At 37.5% G+C, this 25,430-nt stretch overlaps 1 protein-coding gene across 2 annotated transcripts in view; it reads left to right on the top strand.

The window, feature by feature from the left end:
- Positions 1–25,430, top strand: part of SESTD1 (SEC14 and spectrin domain containing 1) — a 71,291-nt gene that overhangs the window by 26,999 nt on the left and 18,862 nt on the right. For both annotated transcript variants that reach the window (XM_004577005.3, XM_058664686.1), the window contains 5 exons: positions 7,999–8,112; positions 9,198–9,295; positions 11,784–11,839; positions 13,535–13,746; positions 23,372–23,494. In XM_004577005.3, coding sequence (XP_004577062.2) covers positions 7,999–8,112; positions 9,198–9,295; positions 11,784–11,839; positions 13,535–13,746; positions 23,372–23,494 — 603 coding nt within the window. The remainder of the gene's footprint in view (positions 1–7,998; positions 8,113–9,197; positions 9,296–11,783; positions 11,840–13,534; positions 13,747–23,371; positions 23,495–25,430) is intronic.

Raw genomic sequence — 25,430 nt, 5'->3', positions numbered from 1 at the left:
GCATCTCTGGTTCTGTCTGTCCAAATTTCTTTTTTAATTTTTGCACAACATTTTGTTCCCATCAAGAGAAACATGATCTCCAAGAACAGTTACTATATGTGTGGAGTGGGTATTTGGCACCATGGTTAAGATGCTGCTGAAAATGAATCCCTTATGGAGTGCTTGAGGTTGAGTCCCACCTCTGCTTCCAGTTAACCGTCCTGCTGATACACGTCTCCCGAGGCAGCAGGAGTGACTAAAGCACTTGGGCCCATGACACCAACATGGAGGACCCAGATTGTGTTGGAAGCTCCGTGCATCGGTCTGCCCTAACCTTGGCTATTTTAGGTATTGGAAGAGCTAACCGGTAAATGGAATGTATATTTCTTTTTTGTCTGTGTTGTGGAGCATTATAGAGAACTTTTCTAAAGAAATCTGGGTGCTTTTGAAAAATTTATTCTTCCAAATACTTTATGATAAATAAAAATGTTTGTGAATCTGTCCTCTCTACAATAAAGACTTTTTTTTTTAATCTTTAAGGTTTGTGTTAAAGCTATAATGTGGTTTCCATGAACTGGTAACTTAAATAGAATAGGTGTCATTGGTAACAAATGACAGTTTTGCAGAAGACAATTAGGAACTAACTTTATATGTTATAAATTAATCAAATACAATTACATACATTTCCAACTTTGTACATTCCTATAGTTGATGGCCTAATTCATATGCTATTCCTTTTATTTTAAAAGGTTGGTTTATTTGTTTGAAACACAGAGTGACAGGGAAGAAGAAATAAAGAAAGAGAAGGAGGGAAATCTTTCATGCACTGATTCTCTCTGAAAATGGCAGTAACAGCCAGATCTGGGCTAGGTTGAAGCCAAGAGCCTAGAATTCCACCTGTGTCTCCAGTGCACTGGTGACAGGGGCCCAGGGTCTTGCTTCCTTCTTTGCTGCCTTTCAAGGTGTGCCGGAGTCCAGCTCCAGCCGAGTTCGGAGCTCAAGAGGGTGCACGGCGTCGGTGATAAAGAAAGACACAGACACTGTTACTTGGTGCGTTCTCACAACAGCCCAAGATAAAGCTGTCCTTTTTATTTACTCAGACACTCACAAGCTTCTGCACAAGCAACTAATTGTTCTGTTTTTTACTTGAAGACTAAGGGGGCATGTACAGACATTTGGTCATTCTGTCTGCACTTCAGGACTAAGCAGGTGCCCCTAAAGATAATCCTGCAAAATACTGCTTCTTCAAAGCAAGCCATTATTCATTCTTCAGCAGTAGCCATGGAGCGACAGCCAGGACTCCAAGGCCAAGGCACATGCGATTGCCTGCCAATCAGTAGTACATTCCTACCACATTTCTATTTCTACAATTTACTCATTATTTAATGGGAAAATAGGTTACAAAGGAAAAAATATAAAATCTGAAACAAAAATTTCAAATGTTAAATCCCCCTACAACTATAGACTCTACATTCCCATAAACAATGAAACAATAATCAAAAGCATTTTTCTTTAATAAAAGCATCCTTAATTCCTCTAGCTAAAAATTATAAATGTGGCTAAAACAATTACATTTTTTTTGCTCCAAAAATTGCAAAGACAGACTAGGCTTTGAGATAATGATAACTATTTATTGCCATAGCAGTTTCAGCTCTCACTCCCATCACTTGCATTAATATTTAGGATATTTTCAAGCCCCTTACCAGAAGGAGTGCTACATGTCTGGGCCAAATTCTGAGGCAATGGTTAGCACACAGTAAGGTATTCAAAAATGGCATGGGCTTAATTGTGCTCCTGTGTGTAAATTGTCAAAGGCCCACTCACCAAGACATTATCAGTGACATTAACTCTCAAGCCCATATTGGTTGCAAAAATCGTCTCATAGGGGCAAACAAGAATGCCTCAATAGATTACAGAATTCCTAGTGGGGTGCTTGAGTGTCCATGCAACCAGGGGGTGAAACAGTGTCAAGGTGGTCAGAGGGACTTGCTCCAGGCCTTGCCAAACAGCTGGAGACTCCCCCGGGCCTTGTCACACAGGGGAGCTATTCTCTTCACACCTTCCTGTCATCCACACCTACTGCACGGACCCCAGCAAAGGTGTATTTATAGGAAGCTGAATTGGAAGCAGGGAAACTGTGACCTGAATCTGCAACCACATGTTGGATTGCCAGTGTTGGAAGCAACAGTTTAAGCCATTGCACCATGATGCCTTCTCCCATGTGCTGCTTGCTAGTCACTTAGCAGTGGATTGTCAGTGCTGAATTTCTATGGCTCTGAAATTAAAATATATATATATATATATTTATCTATTTTACGTTTTGCAAATGTTGATCGTTGATTTATTTTCAAAGTCAGAGTTACAAAGAGAGGGAAAGACAGAGATCTTCCAACCAGTGGCTCATTCTCTTGATGGCCATAAGGGCCAATGCAAGGCCAAGCTGAAGTCAGGAACTTGAAGCTTTATCTGGATTTCCCACATGGGTTGCAGAGGCCAAAGACTTGTGCCATCTTCTGCTGCTTTTCCTGGGGCATTAGCAAAAAGCTGTATTGAAAGTGGAGAATCCAGAACTCAGTGTGGTGTGGTGCCATGTGGAATGCCAACATTGCAAGCAGTATTTTACTCACTGTACCACAACACTAACCCTGAAAATGTTTCTTTAGAATTTTCAGAAATTGTGTTATTTCTGTTTTATTTAGAACTATAGGGTAAAAATGAATTATACTTAATACATATGCTGTACGTATGATTTGAAGGGAAGTAGCTTATTTCCTAATTTTGATTTTGACTATTGAGTTTTAATGAATATTTTTTTCCCTTTTGACAAGTAATAAAATAGTGCTTTTAAGATAAAAATGACTCTGAAAGGCATCGCTCTATGTGTAAACTTACAAGTTTGCTGTGTTAGTGGTCTCTTTGGAGAACTGAAATGAAAAGAGCCTCCTTTTTAGAAAGTCTTTTAACTTAAGACGCTGTAATGAAAACATTTACAAAACATCATTTTAGTGCAACGTTCTTGATCTTGTTTTGCCACATTGATTCTGAAATATGTCAATTTTTCATTTTCTTTTTATTAATAATTTTTCTTATATTCCTGTATTAATTTACTTCTAGAAGTCACCTTTTTTATAGCTTTCTATTTCAGCATTACAGTTTACGTGATAGAAATCCTGTCCTCACACACCCCTACTGCCGTGCTGTCTTATTTTTGCTTGGGCATTTGCGTGCATTTGTTTTTCTCATGAACTCACTGTTCTCTTTGATGTTTACCATCCCTGGAATGGAGTTCAGTTGTCTGTCCACTCAAATTTAACTCCTCCTCTTGGAGTAGTGATTGGATCTGTTGTATTCAGGGAAGCAGTATCATTTTTCATAAGCAAACAGACAGCTCCTGCCCTCTGTAAACAGTGTGGCTTGCAGTGCATCTGAAGAATTTTCTTTCCTCTTAGGGTTGCCCCTCCAGACTCACTCGGTAAAAGTAATTCTTAAGTACCTAGCACTTGCATACAGTGGGAGTCTTTCCTCCTGTAACAAACTCAATGATTCTCTTCCTGAAATTTTCTGTTACTGTTTTGCTAGCCTTGGCAGCTCTCACTTACCATTAAGCAAAGATGAGCTTATTCTAGTGGAAACTGATGTTTCATTACAATGTATAGTTCATTTCATTGTTAATTAGAAATTATGTGATTTTGAGGCTGCATATTATCCAAACTGTTGCATTGTTCACAGTTAATATTTAACATTTAGATATCTTTTGGTGTTGATGCAGTTCTGTGTAGCTATAAGGCAGGTCAACCATTTTCACTTTGAATGGTTATCTGAATTATATAATGTGGATTCTGTAAAGTATCTTATGATGAGAGAATGAATTTTATATTGCTCTATAATTTTGATTTCCCCTGTTATATCTGTTTTGTGTGAGTGAAAATTTAGAAATAGTAAAGCTTAGTTTAATTTTTATCATAACTTTTAAATCTAAGATGATTATACTCTTAAACATATATTATTTCACACTAGAGGTAGGCTTGTTCTGTTTGCATTTAGATAAGTTTTAAAACAGTAGTACATAGATACAGACTTCAGTCACATCATTTTAATCTCCTAATTAAATTTCCCCTTGACTTCTTAATTTTCCTTTTTTGAAAAGAGAGATCAATCTTGGCTCACATCTCATGTTGCAGTGATGCGGCTGGGTCAGGGCTGAAGCCAGGAGTGGGCATCATCACCGCCTTCTGGGGTCTGCTTTAGCAGTAACACTTGAATCAAGGGGCTCCTTAAAACTAGGAGCCTCCCTTAGTGTGAGGAAAGGTAGGTAATAAGCGCTCTTCCTTGAGTAAGCCAATGTGTTAGAACAGCATGTATTAAATATATTGTACGGCAGCTCTTTCAGTTACATTATTTCAGATCTTAAAGAGACATTACATTTAATTTAATATATCTTCCTTTGACAGACTGAGGAAAGAATGCAAGAGTGGTGAATTCATTTATGTTTTCTGTGGAAAAGCTAGGGTACAAATCTGAAATGATTGGATTTTAGTTCAGTATCTTTTCAGTTGTAAGATTATTAGAAAAGGCTTTGGAAATCCTTAGGGACATTCTAGTAAAGCCATTTGGCCCTCAGAGACATTGTGACCAAAACTTCAGCAATCTTAGAATATTTGCAATAAAAACTGCAAAAGTAGGCCAGAAAATTTCAGTTTCTGTTATTCTTTGGAGTATTGCAAGGAAATACTGAAGAAAAAAATGAAAGCATCATTTCCTTGTGAGAAGTAAATTCTGTTTATCCTTAGCCCTAAAACACACAACTTCTGGTGAATGATGCTTCTCGCAAATGGGCTTCAACCAGATAGTAATTGTTAGACAAAGTGAGTAATGCATTTTGATGAGATATAACATGAGGGTCTGATGGTAGGATTTTTTTCAAAAGCACTTTATTTTTCAGGAACTAAGTAAAATATTGTGCTTGGTAGAGGCCGCCAGTTATAGTTCACATTTTCTTTCTTTTTTTTGTTATTTATTATTTTTAATTCATTAATTACATTGTATTATGTGACACAGTTTCATAGGTACTTGGGTTCTCCCCACCCCTCCCCAAACCCTCCCACCATGGTGGATTCCTCCACCTTGTTGCATAACCACAGTTCAAGATCAGTTGAGATTCCCCCATTGCAAGCATATACCAAACATAGAGTCCAGCATCTTATTGTCCAGTCAAGTTCAGTGGCTTCTTAGGTATACCCTCTCTGGTTTGAAGACAGAGCCAGCAGAGTATCATCCCAGTCAATTAAAAGCTCCAACATACCATCAGCAAAAAGTTTACATCATTATGGAATTAATTGACATAGTAATGAGTAACCAATATGTTAAAAGTAAATGCGACTTCTTAACCACCTTCTGTGACCACCTCATTGACATTTCAATTTTAGTTTATATACAACATATACCATACATAACATAACATGTTATACATAACATCATATCATCTTAAATTAAGGCAAACATGTGGTATTTAACCTTTTGGGATTGGCTAATTTCCCTTAGCATTATGGTTTCCAGTTTGGCCCATTTGGCCACAAAGAACTACATTTTGTTTTTTTTTAATAGCTGAGTAGTATTCCATGGAGTAGATGAACCATAGCTTTCTTATCCAATCTTCTGTTGATGGGCATTTTGGCTGCTTCCATGTTTTTGCAATTACTGATTGTGCTGCTATGCATGTTGGTTTCTCATAAAACAAGTGTTCTGGATACATTCCTAGGAGTGCTATTGCTGGATCATACGGTATGTTGATTTTGAGTTGTTTGAATGTTCTCCATACTGATTTCCATAGAGGCTGTACCAGCCTGCAGCCCCACCAGCAGTGGAGTAGGGTTCCCTTTTCCCCGCAACCTCGCCAACAAGTGTTGTTGGTGCTTTTATTCGTGTGGGCCAGTCTTACTGGCGTTAGGTGGTATCTCATTGATGTTTTAATTTGGATTTCCCTTATTGCCAGGGAACTTGAGCATTTCACATTTTCTATTCTTTTGTCAGTTTCAGTTGTCTTTTCAGAACAAAGATCTCTGCAGGGTATTATATTTTTCAAACGTGAACCACTACTCAATGTAGCAAGTAATTTATTTCCCCATAGAATAAATATGTGTTTCTTGGCCTTGTAGTTATTATATAGCAAGATAATGGATTGCTAGACATGTTTTAGGAAAGTACAATCTGTTTTGGGATCTGATTGTTTAGTTTTCGTAGTGTAAAAGTCATTGTGGATTCTTATGACAGATTCCTGTGACAGATTAATGCCACTAAATGTTGATTATTTTGTGTCACTTGGATCCATAAGAGTTAGCTAAGAAAGTGTATTGGAAAAGAAGTTAAAATGAAGCCTTTTGAGACAATTTCCTCACTAAGTGGACAACATTTTCTGTTATTTTATTCTAAGATATTTATTTTAAATTAATTCCTATTGTTACTTTAAGGGGAAAACAGCATAATATAGCTTCCATCAAAAATCTCAGTTGTAAAACAAAAGCAAAATCTCAATGCTAATATGGTTAGGGGTTGTTTTGCTCATCATCTTGTTAAATGACTCTTTTTTCAATTTGCAGTTCTGTAGTGTCAAATCTGTTTTTGCTGTAAATCTTATCTATTAGCACTTCCTAGTTATTTGTGTCTCTCCCAATAAGTTGTTGTGATTCGTTAATTGATCATCCATAAGAGATGGATTGCTTGTAAACACTTGAGATTGTAAATGTTCATTTCAACACTGTTTTGCTACGTATCATGAGTAATGAATGGATACTTTTTAATTGTAATTCTTTTAGCGCCACAAGGTTTATGTACTAGCATCTATTCCTACAAGAAGGTTTTTGATTCCTGTTTTCACCACTCTTGTCCATTTTTATTTTTGTGACATGTTTGTCAACTTCACATTAATAAAAATTTATTATCTTCACCCTGTTTTGGACTGTGCTCACTGGTTCTGTATTTTAGGCGATATATAATGGAAGTGTAGGATGGACTGGTATGTTCAGATATGGAGACAGATGCTGTATGTCTCTGTGCATACAGACCAGAGATGGACTGCTAGTGAAAGAACTGAATACATTCTAACAGTAAGATGATGGACTTTCTCACAATGTCCATGCCTACATTGTCAGGAAACATTTCAATAACAGCATGATGGTCATGAAGGACATAAATTGTAGAGTTAGAGGTGACATCAATGGAGGGGTGTGGAGGGACGTTGGGGAAGCACACAGGCCACCCCAGAGCCTATGGAAAAATATCGTAAGACAAAATAAAATATTTTTAAGTGTAAAAAATAAAAAAAATAAAAAAGGAAAACAGCAGATTTGAGATATGTTGAACTCCTCATACCAGATATACTGAATTACCATTTAAGTGGGCATATTATAGAGTGCTATTTTAAACTGATGAACATAGGTTATTAAATCCAAGAAATGTTGATCAACTTTAAAGTGTGTGATTTTTGTGATTGTCAGGCTTCTTATTTATTTGTGCTTATCATTTTAGTGTACCTAACAAATGTTAAGACTGTGAAATTTGATTGTCATTACATTACACATATTGATTTCCAAGAATTTGCTGATATTACTTAAATATGTTTGGAATGTTCTAACTGAGCTACCACTATCTCTTGTTTTTAATATGGCATTATAGGAGATTTTGATGGATCTTAAAACATACTTGCAATTTATTGAATTGATTTTAATTGATATTATAGTAACTAAATAAATGATACTGTGTGGACATGAAGGGACTTTAAAAAATTCATGAGAAGTATATATTGTGAAAATACTAAACTATGTATGGATTTCAATACTTTGTGTGCCAAAGTAAACTTAGATTTTAATTCAGTTTTTCCACAAACTTTTTGAAGTTTCCTTGTATGACAGTTTCTTGTATGTTGGCAAGATTATGGTACATTTTAAACAAATGTTTACCTCCTCATTATTTTCAAAGATGCTAAGTCATAATGGCTTACTAATGTTTCTTTTTTTCCTGCAGGTCATTTTAGTGTCTGCCAATAAATTAACTCGTTACATTGAGCCATGCCAGTTAACAGAAGATTTTGGTGGGAGTCTCACCTATGATCATATGGATTGGCTAAATAAAAGGCTGGTTGGTATATTATAATGAGAGAAAATGTTATTACATATAGTCAAGATATTTTACAACTGTATCATTGTAACCAAATACAGATGCTTTTTCAATTTATTAGTCCATATTGCATTATAGCATGTACTTCTAGACAAATACTTTGGAGTTTGAGACAATTAGAATTCTGATGCCCGTTGCAACATATATGACCTTTAACAGTATATTTAGTTCCTCTTTGTCTCATTTTCTGTAGCCCTGATATGAGAAGAATAATACCTACTTTATGAGATTTGCAGGTAAAATAAAATGATAATTTATTAAATATTAAACTGGTTAACAATACCACTTCCAGAGAGTATTTGAATTTAAACATCAATTTGAATTTTCAATGTGAAGAGCAGTTTGCTACACTAAATTTTTCTTTTGTGAAAATGTGTTTCTTATGGGTTGGACTTCTGGAATCTGTTGCTTTGTGTCATATGACATTGTTGTATTTGAACTGCTGAAAGCTTAACTTTAACTCAGATTATGTGCTGACTTATTAAAAGAATAGTGAACTTTAGGTGCTATCAATGGATAATCATTTGTTTCCAACTTATTTTAGGTAATATCAGACTAGTATATGTCGAAATAGACATTTCTAGATCTGTTTCAACAAATGTTTGAAGAAATCCTGTTAATGTCATTATTTTTCTTTATGCTGCATAATATATTTTTGAAACTCCTATTTCATGCAACCAATTTAACTTGATTATAGAAAGACAGAATTCATAATTGGAATTTGAGATTTAGACTGGCTTAAATAGTATTTGTTCCTAGTGTTTCTCAGAAAAACATGGAAATAAGAACAAACTTGCTTGAATAAAAAATAAAAAAGTTCTTGATGTGTTTAAAGTTAAAAAAAATTTCGTTGATCCTATTCATTGCCCAAGAAAGCAGTTTTGTCTTCTGTTGTGTACACTATTGTGCTGTGGTGGCTGGACATCAGGAAGGGACTTTGGGAGAAGGAGAGCCCTGATTGGCTAATTCTGTTGCTCTCAACTGAAAATTCTTAATACATGTTAATTTTAAGATTCTTCTTAGTATGTTAAATTCTTATATTATAGGTTTTTGAGAAGTTTACTAAAGAGTCTACATCATTACTAGATGAACTTGCTTTGATTAACAATGGAAGTGATAAAGGAAATCAACAAGAGAAGGAAAGGTAGGTGCTGTGTACTGTGGCATACAGCTTTGTGTTTGACAGGCTGTGAGATATTCAATAAAAGATCCAGTGACAGTGCAGACTGAAGGAAGGAAGGTACACACATCCACGTTCAGTCAAAATGGACATACAGTATTCATGAGGCTTACATGAAATCATACTGATAAGTAGTATTAAACTTACCTTTTTCTTTTACCTTTTCTGTAAAATGTTCAGTTGCAAGAACTTAGTAAAAACAGATTTGTTTGAAAGAGTTTGAGTGAGGCGGAAAATCAGACATCATCCTTCTGCTCCCAAGATACTACGATGGCTGGAGCTGGACAGGACTGAAGTGAGGAGTGGTCGAGAAAAAAACAGCTGTGCAGTCTACTTTCCTCAGCCATTTGCAGAGAGGTGGTTGGAAAGTGGCTGACCAGGTGGCAGTTTAACACACTACACCACAGTGCTGATCCATAAGAGCTTGTTGTTGTTGTTTTTAAAGAAGCAGTTTTCTACAATTTTTTCAGAGTTCTACTCTTTGCTGTCAACTTGAAATAAAATTATTATAATTTTATTTAAATACCCTAGCACCTGAATGCCTAGATTATATCCTCATAAAATTTGTGCTCTTCATGGCTTTAGGCAGTAGTTGTCATTGTCTAAAAATTTGTATTTAACTTTACAATTGTCAGTTTTTATTTTCTGTTTGTAGGCCAGAGCTGCTCATCCCAGGTAAAAAGCATTTTAGTAAGCACGTTTTTTGTAACCTCTTGTTTATTCCTGGTTGCCAGAGCAGTAATTTTACATTGGGAAATTTGAATGTATTACAAAGTCATTGTTGCTGATCTTTGAGTGTGGCCTTGGACATGCAGCGAAAACCTTGATGCTTCTGTTTTAGGAATCCAGATATGGTAAATATCAGTTGAATGGCAAGCTAGGAGAAACACAGAAACATAATGGTTGTAACAACCAAATTTAATTTGAACAAAGACAATATAAGCAAACAAATGGTTTGAATGTAACATTAATTAAAATTACTGTAAGCAGTTAAAATTTCTGTTCTGTGGGTACCATATGAAAGTGTAACATAATTTTCACATGTATATGTATATGTGTCTCTGTGATTTAGGAAAGTGTCACACTAGTCACTTGATAAAACTTAGCTCACCCTGAGCTTTCCAATTAGTCCATCAAAATAACTTTCATGTTTGTTAGTTATCTTAGGAAATATATCGTACACCTGTGCCTAATAGGAATCAGAGCATTTAACGGCGTTGATTCTGCTTCCCTTCCCCGAGAAGGATTGAAATTGCATAGTGCATGTTGAGGAAGCATTGCAGCCGAGAAGCCTGGTTGCTTTCTTAGAGCGTCTCTCAATAGCAATGAGACCCTCTTTATAGAGCTAATGATACTCCGTACAATGTTATTGAAAGTATTTTGGGAAATGCTTGTTTGCTTGACTACAGAAAATGTCAAAACAAAATTTTGGAGTTTCTAAGTCCTTCCTAAAGGAACTCATGTTTTTATTGCCTAATTTCTTCTAAGTCACAGGTAGTCAAGCCCTGACTTTTCCAGAGTTTTTATTTTTAAAGATTTATTTTTTAATTTTTTTATTGGAAAGTGCGATATAAAGAGAGGAAGAGAAACAGACAGGAAGATCTGTTCGTTGATTCACTCCCCAAGTAGCTGCAACAGCCAGAGCTAACACTATCTGGTGCCCATATGGGATCCTGATGCGTGCAAGGTGAGGACTTTAGCTGCTAGGCTGCTGCGCTGGGCCCAAGCTCTTCAGCGTTTACTTCCCTAAGGAAGTGCATAGGCTGCGCCAGAGGTGCAGGTCTGGATAAACTGACAAAAATGAAATACTTAGTTCAGGATCAGTCAGAGCAGCTCAGTCCTTGGCCTTGATTTACATGTGCCCTGTGTCAAGGGATACATGTCCCCGTGTTTCCTTCCTGTTCTCCTTTCCTTGTGTGTGTGAGAAACTGAAGACAAAAATCCACATGCTCAAGAACGTAATTGAAAATATAGTGAGTACAGTTGTTAGGGGCATACTCACCTGTCCCTTAAACGCGAAATGCTTGCAGCCGTGGAAAAGTTGCTGTAGGTACTCAAACTTTGATGACTACAAACATTTTTTATCTTATACCCTGTCTGGATTGCTATCTAGTTAAAACTTTTCATTTTGAGATTGGTATCCAGTGGATTAACACAAAAGTGAATTTCTTGAGTGCGTTGAAATGCCATAAATGTAACAGCTGTATTTCTCCAGGTAGCATATGCTTATGGTTTATCACGTTGGTATTTTATTGGCCTGTAGTATGCAGTCTTCTGTAATGGGCTTCCTTCTTAAGCTTCAGAGAGTGGAAGGCTTTCAGTTTTCCTGTTTGTATTACTATTTTGTATTCTATTGGTATCATTGATTTGATATGCATATATGAAGAAGTTTCTTAAGTTACATGGGTAGAATTGTTAGAGATTTTAAAATTGCTCTTCTGTTGCTTCACAGATCTGTGGACTTAAATTTTCTTCCCTCGGTTGATCCTGAAACAGTTCTTCAGACAGGTATGATGAAAAAATGTAATTATTTGTGCTAAAAACCAATTGGATTGGTTGATTTGTAATAAAACGTTGATCAGTGTGATATGTGATAAATATGATAGAACTCACCTAGAAACTTTTCAGAGTGATTTTTGGTTTCATCAGTGTTAATGCATTTTATATATATGTAAAAAATTAATACAGAACATGTGATTAGCCATGCACATAACACAGCTGTGTCCCGGGCTGCATTATTGGCTCCAGTTCCCAGCTCTGGCTCCTGACCACAGATTAGTGTGAATGGCGACTTTGAGAGGCAGTGGTGATGACTAAAGTAGTTGGACTTCTTCCACCCAGAAGTGAGGCTTGGATTAAATTCCCAGCTCTCAACCTACCAGGGCTCTGGCCCTGTTGAATCCAGGTGTTTGAGGAGTGAGTTAGCAAATGTGAACTTATTTTCTGTCTCATCTCTCTTTTTAATGAGACCATTTTAAATTAACAATGACAGATTTATTTCTCCTTGGAAGTATTTGGATTTATCTTTTTTCTATTTTTTATTTTTTCCTATGTGATCATGAAAAGCAAAAGTTGAGAACTCTGTATGTTGTTGAGGTACCTTAACAGAATGGTGTTATCATGAGTAAACATTTTTGTTTATTTATAAAACTCTTTGTATACCTGTAGCTTTATAAGTTACACAATCTCTATTTTTAATTTCTCATGTATAAGTGAGTTATCTTTGTAGGGTTGCTAGCATTGAATTCTGTCCTGTGCAATTCTTAAACTAGTATGGCCCCTTAAAATCTACAATCTGTTACAGAGCTTTTTTACAAGTGGAAATTATTTAAGTATTGATTTGTACCAATAATAAAAACTTTTTCTGTTTACTCTGAATTGTATGTTTATTGCACTGTCAGCTTTTAAGTGTCATGATTGAGAAAACTGATTAATACTGAAATCCTACAACACATTCTTGAATTATAACCATCAGACACAAGTCCCATAGTGTACTTTTTTACAAAAATTATTTATTTTTATTGCAAAGTCAGATATATAGAGAGGAGGAGAGACAGAGAGAAAGATCTTCCATCCATTGATTCACTCCCCCAAGTGCCTGCAACAGCCAGAGCTGAGCTGATCCGAAGCTAGGAGCCAGAAGCCAGGAGCCAGGAGTCTCCTCCAGGTCTCCCAAGGGTCCAGGTTCCTAAGGCTTTTGGCCATCCTCAACTGCTTTCCCAGACCACAAGCAGGGAGCTGGCTGGAAAGCAAGGCTGCTGGGATTAAAACAGACGTCCAGATAGGATCCTGTTGTGTGCAAGGCGTGGACTTTAGCCACTAGGCTACCACCCCAGGCCCTGCAGTGTATTTTACAGGAAAAGATGATTGGTTGACACAGTGTCATGAGTAACTGTGTGTTTGTGAATATATACCCAACACATACATGACAGGTTCCCAAGATAATGTAGCATTTATAAAAAGTATGTATCTGTAATACATGATACAGCATTTCAACTACTATGCTGTGTGAGTATAGTTGTATATATGGACTCCTATATGAATATAAATGGTTGTTCTGTGAAAGTTTAAAATTGCATATCAGTTTTTATAATCCAGTAGTTACTGGGGATGAAGGTTGTTAAAAATAAGGGTCTAGAATTGAGAAGTAAGGATTGTATTTCCTCTATGGATATTAATCATAAGTATCTTTCATTTGTAAAGGGCATGAATTGTTATCCGAATTACAGCAGCGTCGATTTAATGGCTCAGATGGAGGAGTCTCATGGTCTCCTATGGATGATGAGCTGCTTGCACAGCCGCAGGTTATGAAACTCTTAGACTCACTCCGAGAGCAGTACACTCGCTACCAGGAGGTTTGTAGGCAGCGTAGCAAGCGTACCCAGTTAGAAGAGATCCAGCAGAAGGTGATGCAGGTAGGTAATTGGCTTGAATGTATTTTACTTCTGACTGTGCTTCTGATTATTCCTAGTATGTGACTAACGTTTTAATAAGTCTTATTTACAATATATCGAGAACCTTAGTCATATAAAATTAGGTTGTAAAACTGTATTTGATTATATAATTTTATAAGTAGCATTTGCATTAAAGTTGTACCATTTCTGAGAGTGGTGATATTGGGCGTTAAACTCAATTCAACAAAATGAACTTCAAAAATAACTAGCTGTTGGAAATATTATCAGTGTATTTTGGCAACAAACAACATATCCTCAAACACTTAATATTCTATCGTGAAAATTTCAAAAATCCTTTCTCCCAATTCTTTTTAAGGTTTGTGCAGTGTTATTACTCTTCAGAGACATCCTAGTGTGGAATAGGACTTTGGAACTTCTTACTCCTAACTGGAACTTAATACCCGTTTTGTCACCTCCTCATCACACCCATGCCCTACCACTTCCCAGGCACTATTCAGTTGTTCACTTGGTTTTTGCTGTCAATAAGTTTAAGAAGAAAGCATTGTCACAAAGACATTTTTTAAGTGCTCTGGGTATTACTAGAAGGGATAATTTCTGTGACTGCAGGAAATCTGGACAGACATAGTCAGGGATGTAGCACTTGTGTGTCTTCTGCAGCAATGGATACTTTTGTCAGGCAGTGGAGGGTTTTAAAGGAGGCTGGCACTTTGTGAAGGATGCAGAATCGCATGAGTAAAGAGTAGCACCATGATGTTCCAAGCTCTGTTGAAGAAATAGATAACACTGGAATGACCGTGTCCCCTTTGAGATCATATTAATCCACCTAGTTTCTGAACATGGTCATTATACTTTACTGAGACTTGCTCTCCTTCTTTCATGTCTTCTTTTTTTTCTTTCTCTTTTCTTCCTTCTTTCATTAAAATAGCAATAACAACACCCCTTTATGTGGCTACTGTTAGGAAGGAATCTAGCATTCTGCTCATATGTATTTAGATAATTGAACAAAATAAAGTAAAACAGAATAGTTCAGTTGCTGGCAAGCCTTTTTTTTTTTTTTTTTTTTTTTTTTTTTTTTTTTTTTGGTAAGTGTCCAGATGTTTAGATTTTACAGAATGTATTGTCTTTTTTTTTTTTTTTTTTTTTTTTTTTGTGGTGATAGCCACTTAGCTCTGCTGTGTTCGTGTAAGAGCAGACATTGACATTCTATCAATGAATGCATGTGAGCCTTTCCCAAGAAAACTTAGTTTCTAGAACAGAGTAGTGAGCCAGAACTGGGATGCACATTCTAGTTTGCTAACCCCTGAAGTGGGTCATTAGGATTTTTAGTGGAGAAAAGAAAAAGAAGTTAGATGAGAAAGATACTAATTCCAGGCAAAAGGGTTGAGGAAACTAAAGATTTATGAGAGGCATTAATCATTTATACTGCAGATACTATGTACTCCGTTTGTAAATTAAGCACAGTTTGCATCAAACCGAAGTATACTTTAGCCAGTTAGTTGGAAATTATCTTGAAAAACGACAAAGATAGAATATCAAAATGATGTAAAACTGATACTGATCCCAGATACTGATTGTGGGCATTTAGCTGAGTGAACTGATGCATGCTGTCTTTGCTTTTTGTTTTCTGTCTTTCAAATAGAAATGGAAATTAAAAAAAATAATTTTTGGAAGGTACAGTGTTCCTACCCTCATGGTAAGGAATTACATAATTACAGAAACAGTTGTAAAATTGCCCTCATGCCAAGTGGCAGCCAAGACTAACAATGATGGGATTATGGATTAAGTAAGTAAGAAGATAATCAGGAATGAATCCTGTTTGTGGTTAGCAAGACTTGATGTTTTGATCTACAGATAATGGTGCTAACTAGGTAATGCTGGATGAGTTTGCATTTGAATATGGGTGGAAAAAGATGTGGGCAGATGCCGAGTTTGGTTTCAGACATGTTAAATTTAAGGTAGGTGACTTTGGATCACGTTTGAGAAGTTGTAGAAAAACATTGGACTAATTCCAAAAATACTAGATCTGTGCTGCTGAGGTGTGATTATTTTCTGGGTATAAATGATTATTAAAAAAGATTTAAAGAATTGCTTAGAGAAACCCTTAGTAAATAAAAGAGGGCTTTTTCTGTTTGTATTTTGACAAACTCCAATACTTCATGGGAAGGTAGTGTACATTTGCAAAGACAGTGAAAGTCTGCCTAGAGTTGGGGAGAAGTATGTTGTCAGGGAAGGCAGGGGAAGCAGCATTTCAAAGAAAGAGTTAGAAATTTTACCTGAAAGTTGTACAAAAGGAGAACTGAAAATGCTTGTATGAATCACAAAGGTGCAGTCATTGGTCTCTGTAGGGCACGAAGTGGCAGGCACTGGAGTCGTATTAAAATTCAGGATGAAGGGGGAGACAGGGTAAGAGAAGAGTTGGGATAGACAGCTGGTTGAGAGCTTTGTCTCTGAAGGAGAGATTAAAAACTAGGGTAATAGCTGTCTGAGGTGGAAGAGGGGTTTGCTGGGACTTCACTGCAGGAGAATGAACTTAGGTGTATTTTTTTTTTTTCTTATTTAACTGGAAGATGGAGTGACAAGGAGGGAGAAACAGAAAAGAGGTTTTTATTTTGCTGGTTCACTGCCCAAGTGGCTGTGAGATATGTTGCTGAGCAAACCAAAGCCAGGAGGATGGAACAACATTGAGGTTTCCAATGTATGTGTCGGGATCCAAGCGTTTGGTCCACATTTTGCTGCTTTCCCAAGTGCATTAGTGGAGAGATGGCTCAGAAATGGTACAACCAGTGCTTGAACTGGCACTCCCATGTGAAACAGCAGGTTTGCAGATGGTGGTGACCCACTGTGCCATAATGCCCGTGCAGACTAAGTGGTTTAAACGATAGATATTTTCTCAGAGTTCCGGAAGCTGTCAGATTAAGGTGACAGAAGGATTCTTGTCTTCTGTGGGCCACAAGGTGTGGCATCTCTTGTTTATTTCTTGGTGGCCATTTTCTTCCTGTACTCACCTCCACGTGCTTACAAGGATAACAGTGATACTGGGTGAGCACCTACCCTAATGCCTTCACAGGCTGTCTCCAAATCGGTACAGTTGTGTCCTGAGATACACAGCATACATTTGGGTCAGGAGCACAGTTAATAGAACGGAGGTCAAGTATAGCTGTTTTTTTTCTTTCTTTCTTTTTTTTTAATATATAACATGAGAAACTTAGGAGGTTTAAAGACTGTTGGAAATTTTGTGCATGGAGAGAGGTGTTGGCTGTTAACAAATAGCAGGAAATTTGATACTAGGAAGCTCTTGACATTGTGGAAGTAACTGGAATCCAAGGAGGATCAGAAAGATTGGCTTTAGGATAGAGGAGTGGGAGCTCTTCCATTTCAGCAGGAGGAATGATGGTTAGGATGAATCTGATGGTACCTTGGTGGGTAAGTCAGGGAGCGGGAAGACAAAGGAGGTCCTGTAAGGTGTATTTTGCTACGTTGGTAACCAAGGAAGAGACAAAGGCACCTCCCTGCTTCTGGGAAGAAGATGAAGAACATCTGTGGTATAAATAAAATTTAGGCGATATAGAGCTTTCTGGGAAGTGGAAAAGTAAAGTTAGTGCAGAAATGGAGTTGTGTTTTGTGGTAGCATTGATGTTAAATTTACACAGACCCTTCCTGGCCTTTTGTGTGACCCTGATAATCAGTGGCTGGCTGTTGCTGTATAGGCCCAAAGAACGTGGGTGATAGGAGTCCTAAGCCACAATCTGTGTTTAATTAAATGGGAAAGTGGATGGGATGTAAAGATGGAGGAGCAAATGAGCTAATGTATTGGCAAATGTGTTTTTGAGATGATGGTTCAGCTCAGTTGAACTGGGGAAGGGAGATGGTGGTGATGATGATTATGATGGTGAGATTGTTGTTGAAAGCAGATGAATTTCATTACAAATCAATTTCCTATATGGAAGTTATAAGTGAATTGGTTGCAGCACGAATATTCACCCTGTGTTGTTTCTTACATTCTGTTTATCTAGGTTGCATCTTAAAGAAATAGTTACTTCTTTTGCCAAAGTGATTACTTAAATTTAACTATATAGGAAACATACTGGTCATATATTGATCTCATGGAATGCTAAATATTGTTATTGGTCTTTAAAATTTGGGAAAATGTGAAAATTTTGTTTATGTAAAGATAATCATAAAGTTAAATATTTGTTTATGTTAAATCCGTGAAAATTGAATTACTCGAAATATCTTTTGTTAACTGACATTACTGACAATGCAAGAGGACTTGATAGTTTTGATAGATACACAGTATGCTACTCAGTGAGTGTGGCAGTTACTCATCACTGATACCCTTGGTTCCTATCACTGGCACTAGACTTGATGTGCTGTGCGTGTGTTCTCCATACTGCTGCTGTCAGCTAAAAATTAGATTTCATGTGCTTCTGGTAGAGAGGTAATGCCAATTACCTCTTTGTGTATTATGTGAGATATATTGTCAGCTCTGCAATTGTTGTGTCTAAAATCATTTGTGTGGTTTCCTTCCATTATAGAGAGGAGGAATGGGTAGAAAATAGTATACCCTGTGTTGACTTTACAGCTGTAGGCTCTGTTCTCAGATGCTTGATGCTTACTTGACATGTCCTTCTCCCTGGTCTGACCTTGTATGCTTCCTGCTGTTCTTTCATGAAGTCTTTAGAAATCAGCTGGCCATGAATGAATGACGAATAGTTACAAACATTTTTCTCTCATGCAGACATTTGTGTAGTACTTTTAAGACACATTTCCAAGGTTGTACTTTGTATGTAAATGTAACCACTTGATGGATGACATTGTTATGGATTGAGCATAGAACTTCTTTGGCATAAATTAAGAGCCACAACATCTGAACATGTCCTAATTGTGTGGTATTTGTCAAATTGCTTATCATTAATGCATTTAAATAGACTCGTTTGATATAACCCTCCTGTTTATTAGAAAAAGTCATACATTTACTGTGCCTACATCACTGATGTTACATAGTAAGGAAAATTGCTTTTAGCGTATTTTAGAACTATATGTGCACTTGACTGTGTAATGGGATTTTTCTGCCTAGGAGGTCTTTATTTTATTTTTGCATTTGTTTTTAAATTTATGACTCAGCAAAGATTCTATGCTAGCTTAGTCTGTTTTGTGTGCTCTTAATGGAATACCTGAAACTGGGTGATTTATATAGAACAAACGTACCACAAATCTGGAAACTACATGATCAAGATATCCACTTCTTGGAATGCCCTTCATTATTTTTCTCCTAATTGTACCATTTTGTTTGTTTGTGAAAGATTGTATCAGACATTTAAGAAAGAAATACCATTCAACATAAAACATAATGAATTATAAAATAGGTCAATACTCTGGTGTTAGTTATCATAGTCTGTGTATTCCTTTCAGTCCATTAATAATTGTTTGAAATAACCATTGGCCCTGGCATTGGATGCATGATACCGTACGTCCTCCTGTTGAGAGTTGATCCTTTAATCATCATGTTGATTCCCTTAAATTTTTGTGCTGACATCTCTTTTGTCTGATATTAGAATTGAGTATACATTCTCATTTTCATATCTTTTTCATCCTTAAACTTTCAGTCTGTATATATCTTTGGTGTTTTGCTTGTTGTTGGCAGAAAATTGATATGTAGTTTTTGATTGAAAATAGTATGTATCTTTTGATTGAAGCATTTAGATAATTTCTTGCAGGATTATTATTAAAAGGTAATGAGTTAGTCCTACCCCTTTCACATTCCCATTGTTTGGTTTGGATTTCCTTGGTACTTTTCCTGATCCTATTCAAAGTGGTGTTCCTTTGCTGCAGTGATCAGAACCTGCCCTGGCTCTGGCTCCAGTTTGACCCCAGAGTCAGTGTAGTCTGCGAGATTCTACCACAAGCAGTGTCCCAGTGACTGGCTGCCATGTTCTACTCCCACCTTCCCCTCTGGGTGTGCTGTCTCCTCCAGGGCCTAGTGTGCTGTCTCTGCTGTGTGATACGCTGCATGCTTCTCTATGGTGTCTCTCCACTGTCTGTAGAATTTCCACTGCCTACTTCTCTCCAACTTTCCCATGATATTGTATGTTTTCCATTTTTATTTTGCTAGCTTTTGTAGTCCAAGTCAGAGTGTCTTCCTTATTCAGCCGTGTTGGCTACTGGGAAGGGCCTGCCTTAGTGAGTTGTCCTGTGGTGGAAGGCAGAAGGGCCTTATAACATGTGCAATCGGGAGCAATCAAGAGCCAAACTACATTTTATAGCAAATTTACTGCACTAATGTTACTAATCTATTCAGAAGTCAGAGCAAGCCCTTGTGATCTAATCATCTATTAAAGGTCTCACCTCTCAACTCTACTGCATTGGGGGTTGTTTCCAACACTTGAATTTTGGATGATACATTCAAACCAAAGTGCATGCTAGTATTTTTGCTGTTATGATTTATATTAACCTACTTCTTTTGTCCATGGAGTAGTCTAAAATCAAAGTTTAAATGTGTGATTGGTATTTTCTTAGGTTTCTAAAAGCAGTATATAGACATTACAAATCAGTCAAAAGTTCTAAAATGTTTATTTCATTAGAAGCATCTATATTGAAAAATAATTAAGTGCATCAATTAAAATACTTCCCAGCATTTTACTTCACTGTTCTTATATAATATCACACTCATAATACACAATGTTAAATTAGAAGTGAGTCCCAGTTGTCTTAAACAATATTATTATTATTATTATTATTATTATTTGCGTATGCTTCTTCAAAACTTACTCTTATTTCCATTTCTAAAGTATTGTATTTCTTAAGTATCAAGAAAGGAAAAGCATCGTCTAACAATTATTACTGTCATCAGCTGTGTTAGCTGTGTTATATTCAATGACTAATATAATCCTTACAATAGCCATGAAGGTTAGGTACCGTTAACACCATTTTAAGGATGAGGAACCAAAGTCTTTAAACTGATATTAATGCTGGAATTCAGAACTAATAGTAGGAGCAGAACCAAAAATCAGACTGCTCCCTACTTTCTCCAATGTAGAACTTCTCATCTGTCTGTTTTGTGAATGAATGATGCTTTTGCTTCAAACAGGAAAAAAAAAAGGAGTGATACTTTCCATAAGTAACAAAAGGAAACAGGGTCTGAGTACCTTTCCTCTCCCAACATAGCTCATATGACGAAGGAAAACGGAGATGCTGAGCAACAAACAATTGCATTCCAAAGAACCCCTAACAGCAGTTTTGCAGATGACTGTAAGCCCTCTGAGCATGGAGTCTAGTTAGCCAAGCAATTATACCTGGATGTTTTTGTTGTTAGTGTTGATCCAGATGTGAAGATACAATGGAGCGTGCATCTCTACTTACAAATCAAAGATGGACTCCCAAACTGTTAAATATACCTTGACAATAGGATGCTGGACTTTCTGCCATTATCTATGCCCACAATGTCAGGACACACTTAAACAGCAGATTGATGAACTTATGACTAATTATGAAGGACTGTATATACTGTTGTGATGATATAGGGAAAATCAGTGAGGGGAGGAAGGAACTTGGGGTAGGGGAATCCCAGAGCCTATGGAACTGTATCGTGAAATAATAAAATAAATAAATGTAATATTTTTAAAAAGGTAAAAAATGTGTTAGTACTTATATACCAGTACATAAATGAACAAAATTTTGTAGGGATAAAGCACAAAAGACATATACCTGTCAGCAAAACTTGTAATTTATTCATCCTCATTGTTTTTTTCAGTTGGCAGAAATATTTTTGAATAGTAGTTTGTGTGCCTTACAAAGAGCATGGTGCGATTAGAACTCTCATTATTGTTTCTATTTTAGGGGCTAATTTTGTAACATATACTGATTGCCTTAGCAAAGCATCATCACTGGCCCAAAGTGATTGCTGTTTGAAACTTTTCCCAGGTGCTAAATGCATAATAGGGAAAAGTACTCTCTGTATAATAACCAGATATCAGTGTATTCATCAAAAAATTGCTTAGAATTGTTGGAAATTGGGATCTTGAAGGCAGATACAGCATTTATCTGAGATGTAGGACATTAGCTGTTAATCGGGGCTGATTGGTTACCTGATATGTTGGTTGATTGGACAGATAGGAAAAGAGAGGCAGGAGAGAGGCAGGCAGAAAAGAGAGAGAGTTATAAAAGAAGAAATTCCTAAAACGATTGAAAATTACAGTAACTATAGCAACATGGAAAAAATCATTATGGTATTAAGTTAGGTATTACGTGAGAAATAGGATAAAAATTACTTAAACTCTGGGAGAACTGACTTGTAGCACTGAAGTGTAGACTAGTGTATGAAATTCTGTGTATTGAAACAGTTAATGGGAAGAAGTACGTGTGATTTTTCCTTATGCAGTGATACTTATATGATTGTGAATTACGTTGAGGTGCTCTGCTGAGCGCAGCGAGGCATCGAGAGTGCGCTTTGCTGTGCCCTCCGGTTCTGAGTCAGCTTTTCCTCTAGTTCCTCACAGTCACTTGTAGAGTCCCCTTCATTCACTTCTTGGGATCTATTGTTAGATAGCCTTAAGGCGTTTCTATGTAAGTGTTCTTGAATTTCTTGTCTTAAATTAATAACAAATGAAGTGTGGTAATACTTCCATTTGGAGGTAAAAATTTAATCGTCTCATTCTCTACTTAGCCATCTGGCTGCATTCCTCTGAAAACCCGAAAAAAAAAAAAAAAAAAACTGAAAATCTGGTTAAAAAAAAAAAAACTGAACATCAACTTTGTCACTGGCCAGTATTGCTTATTCCTTATATGGACTGAGGGAATTATTAATATTTGTTGGGAGACAATTTTTGGCTTCTTTGCTTTTGGTGACTCATGCAACGGGCATAGTACTATGGGACGTGTGGCGTTGATGCTCAAGTGTCTCCCGTGTCTGCTGCGAACGGGTTTCATCTTACACCTGCTTCAGGGACTCATCAGAAGAGCAGTGCCTGATAATGCCACCCTGGTAACTGTGAGCACCACCCTGCATCCTTCTGGGCAGACTTGTGGATATGAGGGTTCATCTGATCTTAAGAGGAACTCATAAGGGCTTAGTTAGATAATACTGTAGTTAGTTTTAAATATTCTTTTCTAAGTGAGAAAATAGCATTTTAACTTGATATTAGTCATTTTATCCTGTTTCATCAATGCTGTGAGAAGAACATTAGACTCTTGAGTCTAACATGATTTTGAGTCCAAGACTTTCAGAAATAGATTGTGGTACCTTGATCTGAGATTCAGTTTTCTGAAGTATTAGAAAAGAACTTGGACTAAGTTAATTTCTGGTATCCTTTTCAAGTCTAATCCTGACTTTCTCTGATTTGCTTATCATCATGTTAAGCTTTAATCTTGTTTCGGAGAAGCATTCCGCATTTCTTCCAGCTTTGCCGATGATCAGATAGTGGTGCTGTGTTGTGCATTCTTCCACAGTTAGGTGTTGGAAAGGTCGTGTGAGGGCTGTCTATTTCTGGAAGAAAATTTTACTGCCTATGAAGTAAGCCTTAAGGAATTTAAATTCAGAATATTTGCAGAAGTTTGGGAGGGGAAAACTAGCTTGAAAGTTTGAAAAACTTTAAGTTATTTTAACTTCCATCTCAACTCTGATTTACAGGTTGTGAACTGGCTTGAAGGGCCTGGATCAGAACAACTCAGAGCCCAGTGGGGGATTGGTGACTCTATTAGGGCTTCCCAGGCCCTCCAGCAGAAGCATGAAGAAATTGAGAGCCAGCACAGTGTAAGAAACCATTTATTTCTGCAGTTATAATGTTATTTTTAATGTGCATCATTAGGAGCATATATGATACTACATAGGTTGTTATCAACTTTGGAGCATAAAGTATAGGGTGGTAAATGCTTAGAGATCATAAAGCACATTTTGGGGCCTGGTGTGATAGCCTAGTGGCTAAATCCTCGCCTTGCTTCTACCAGGATCCTTTATGGGTGCCGGTTCATATCTTGGCTGCTCTACTTTCCATCCAGCTCCCTGCTTGTGGCCTGGGAAAGCAGCGGTGGACGACCCAGAGCCTAGGGACCCCCTCAGCTGTGTGGAGAGACCCAAAGGAAGCTCCTGGCTTCTGGCTTTGGATCTGCTCAGCTCTGAGCATTGTGGCCACTGGGGAGTGAAGCAGCAGATGGAAGATCTTTCTCTCTGTATGTCTGCCTTTCCAATAAAAATAATAGTAAGAAAATAGATATTTTTAAAAACAATAGTTTGACTATTTTATGCATATGCATTGTAAGATTGGCTTTAATTTTTGTCTTCAGTACAATTTAATTACAGTGTTATTTGAAATATTCCATATGAAAATTTGAGTGTTAGTACAGATATAGAGTTTTCATTTATAATGCTTATGACTGAAACTTCTTTTTTTTTTTAAAGATTTATTTATTTTATTACAAAGTCAGATATACAGAGAGGAGAGACAGAGAGGAAGATCTTCAGTCTGATGATTCACTCCCCAAGTGAGCCACAACGGGCCGGTGCTATGCCGATCAGATGCCGGAAACCAGGAACCTCTTCTGGGTCTCCCACACGGGTACAGGGTCCCAAAGCCTTGGGCCGTCCTCAACTGCTTTCCCAGGCCACAAGCAGGGAGCTGGATGGGAAGTGGAGCTGCCGGGATTAGAACCGGCGCCCATATGGGATCCTGGGGCTTTCAAGGTGAGGACTTTAGCCACTAGGCCACGCCGCCGGGCCCATGATTGAAACTTCTATTCTTTGGTTCTCAGAGAGAGGTTCTTTTCTGCTTTATTTTAGATTAGATAATTCAGTAAAATGCTAGGAAGTGATCCTTCCTGATGATGTGCACCCTGGGAGGCAGCAGGTGACAGCTTTGACAGATACATCCTTGTAGTCTGTGAGGGAGTTCTGGATGGAATTCTTGACTCCTGGCTTGAGCCTGACCTACTTTCTCTTTTTTTGTCAGCTTGTCCAGATGAATAGTTGGTGTTGATATTGTGACACTGCTTATAACTGTGGTATCCAATATTGTTGGCAACGCCCGTGTCGCCACGTACCCCGAGCTGAGCAGAGGGACTAGGGTTACAAAAAGGACAACGCAGTGAGACAACACAAGATAACACGCAGTACACCGAATGCCGATCGATGATAGATTGATCTTTATTGAAACTCCAAGCTTTCTTTTATACTCTGCCTAGCTCCTCCCAGTGTTTATCCAGTCCTCAAGTGGCCACCCTAAATTCCTCGAGTTCCTCCCAGTGTCTATCCAATCCTTTAGTGGCCACCCTAAATCCCTTGAGTTCCTCCCAGTGTTTATCCAATCCTCTAGTGGCCACCCTAAATCCCTTGAGTTCCTCCCAGTGTTTATCCATTCCCTTGGCAAATAACTTGACAAATAGGAAGCAGGAACTTGCGGTTAAGCCAGTGGCTAGATGTATCAGGCCAAAATTGCCAATCCTGTTACGCTCTGAGAAACAAGCTAAGCTGTGGAGTTAATCCTTGGGAGACTGGGGCCTGCACAATATGAGCACCAGTCGGAGTACTAGCTGCTCCAAATTGTATCCACCTTCCTGCAGAGTTCTTTGGCAAAGCAACAAAAGATGGCCCAAGTGCTTGAGCCCCTGCACCCATATGGGAGACCAGAATGGAGTACCTAGTCCAGGCTTTGGCCTGGTGCAGCAGGGCAGCAGTGGGTAGAAGATCTTTCTCT

The sequence above is a fragment of the Ochotona princeps genome, chromosome 5 (genome assembly GCF_030435755.1).
Source record: "Ochotona princeps isolate mOchPri1 chromosome 5, mOchPri1.hap1, whole genome shotgun sequence".
NCBI lineage: Eukaryota > Metazoa > Chordata > Mammalia > Lagomorpha > Ochotonidae > Ochotona > Ochotona princeps.
This window is presented reverse-complemented; position numbering and strand designations above follow the sequence as displayed.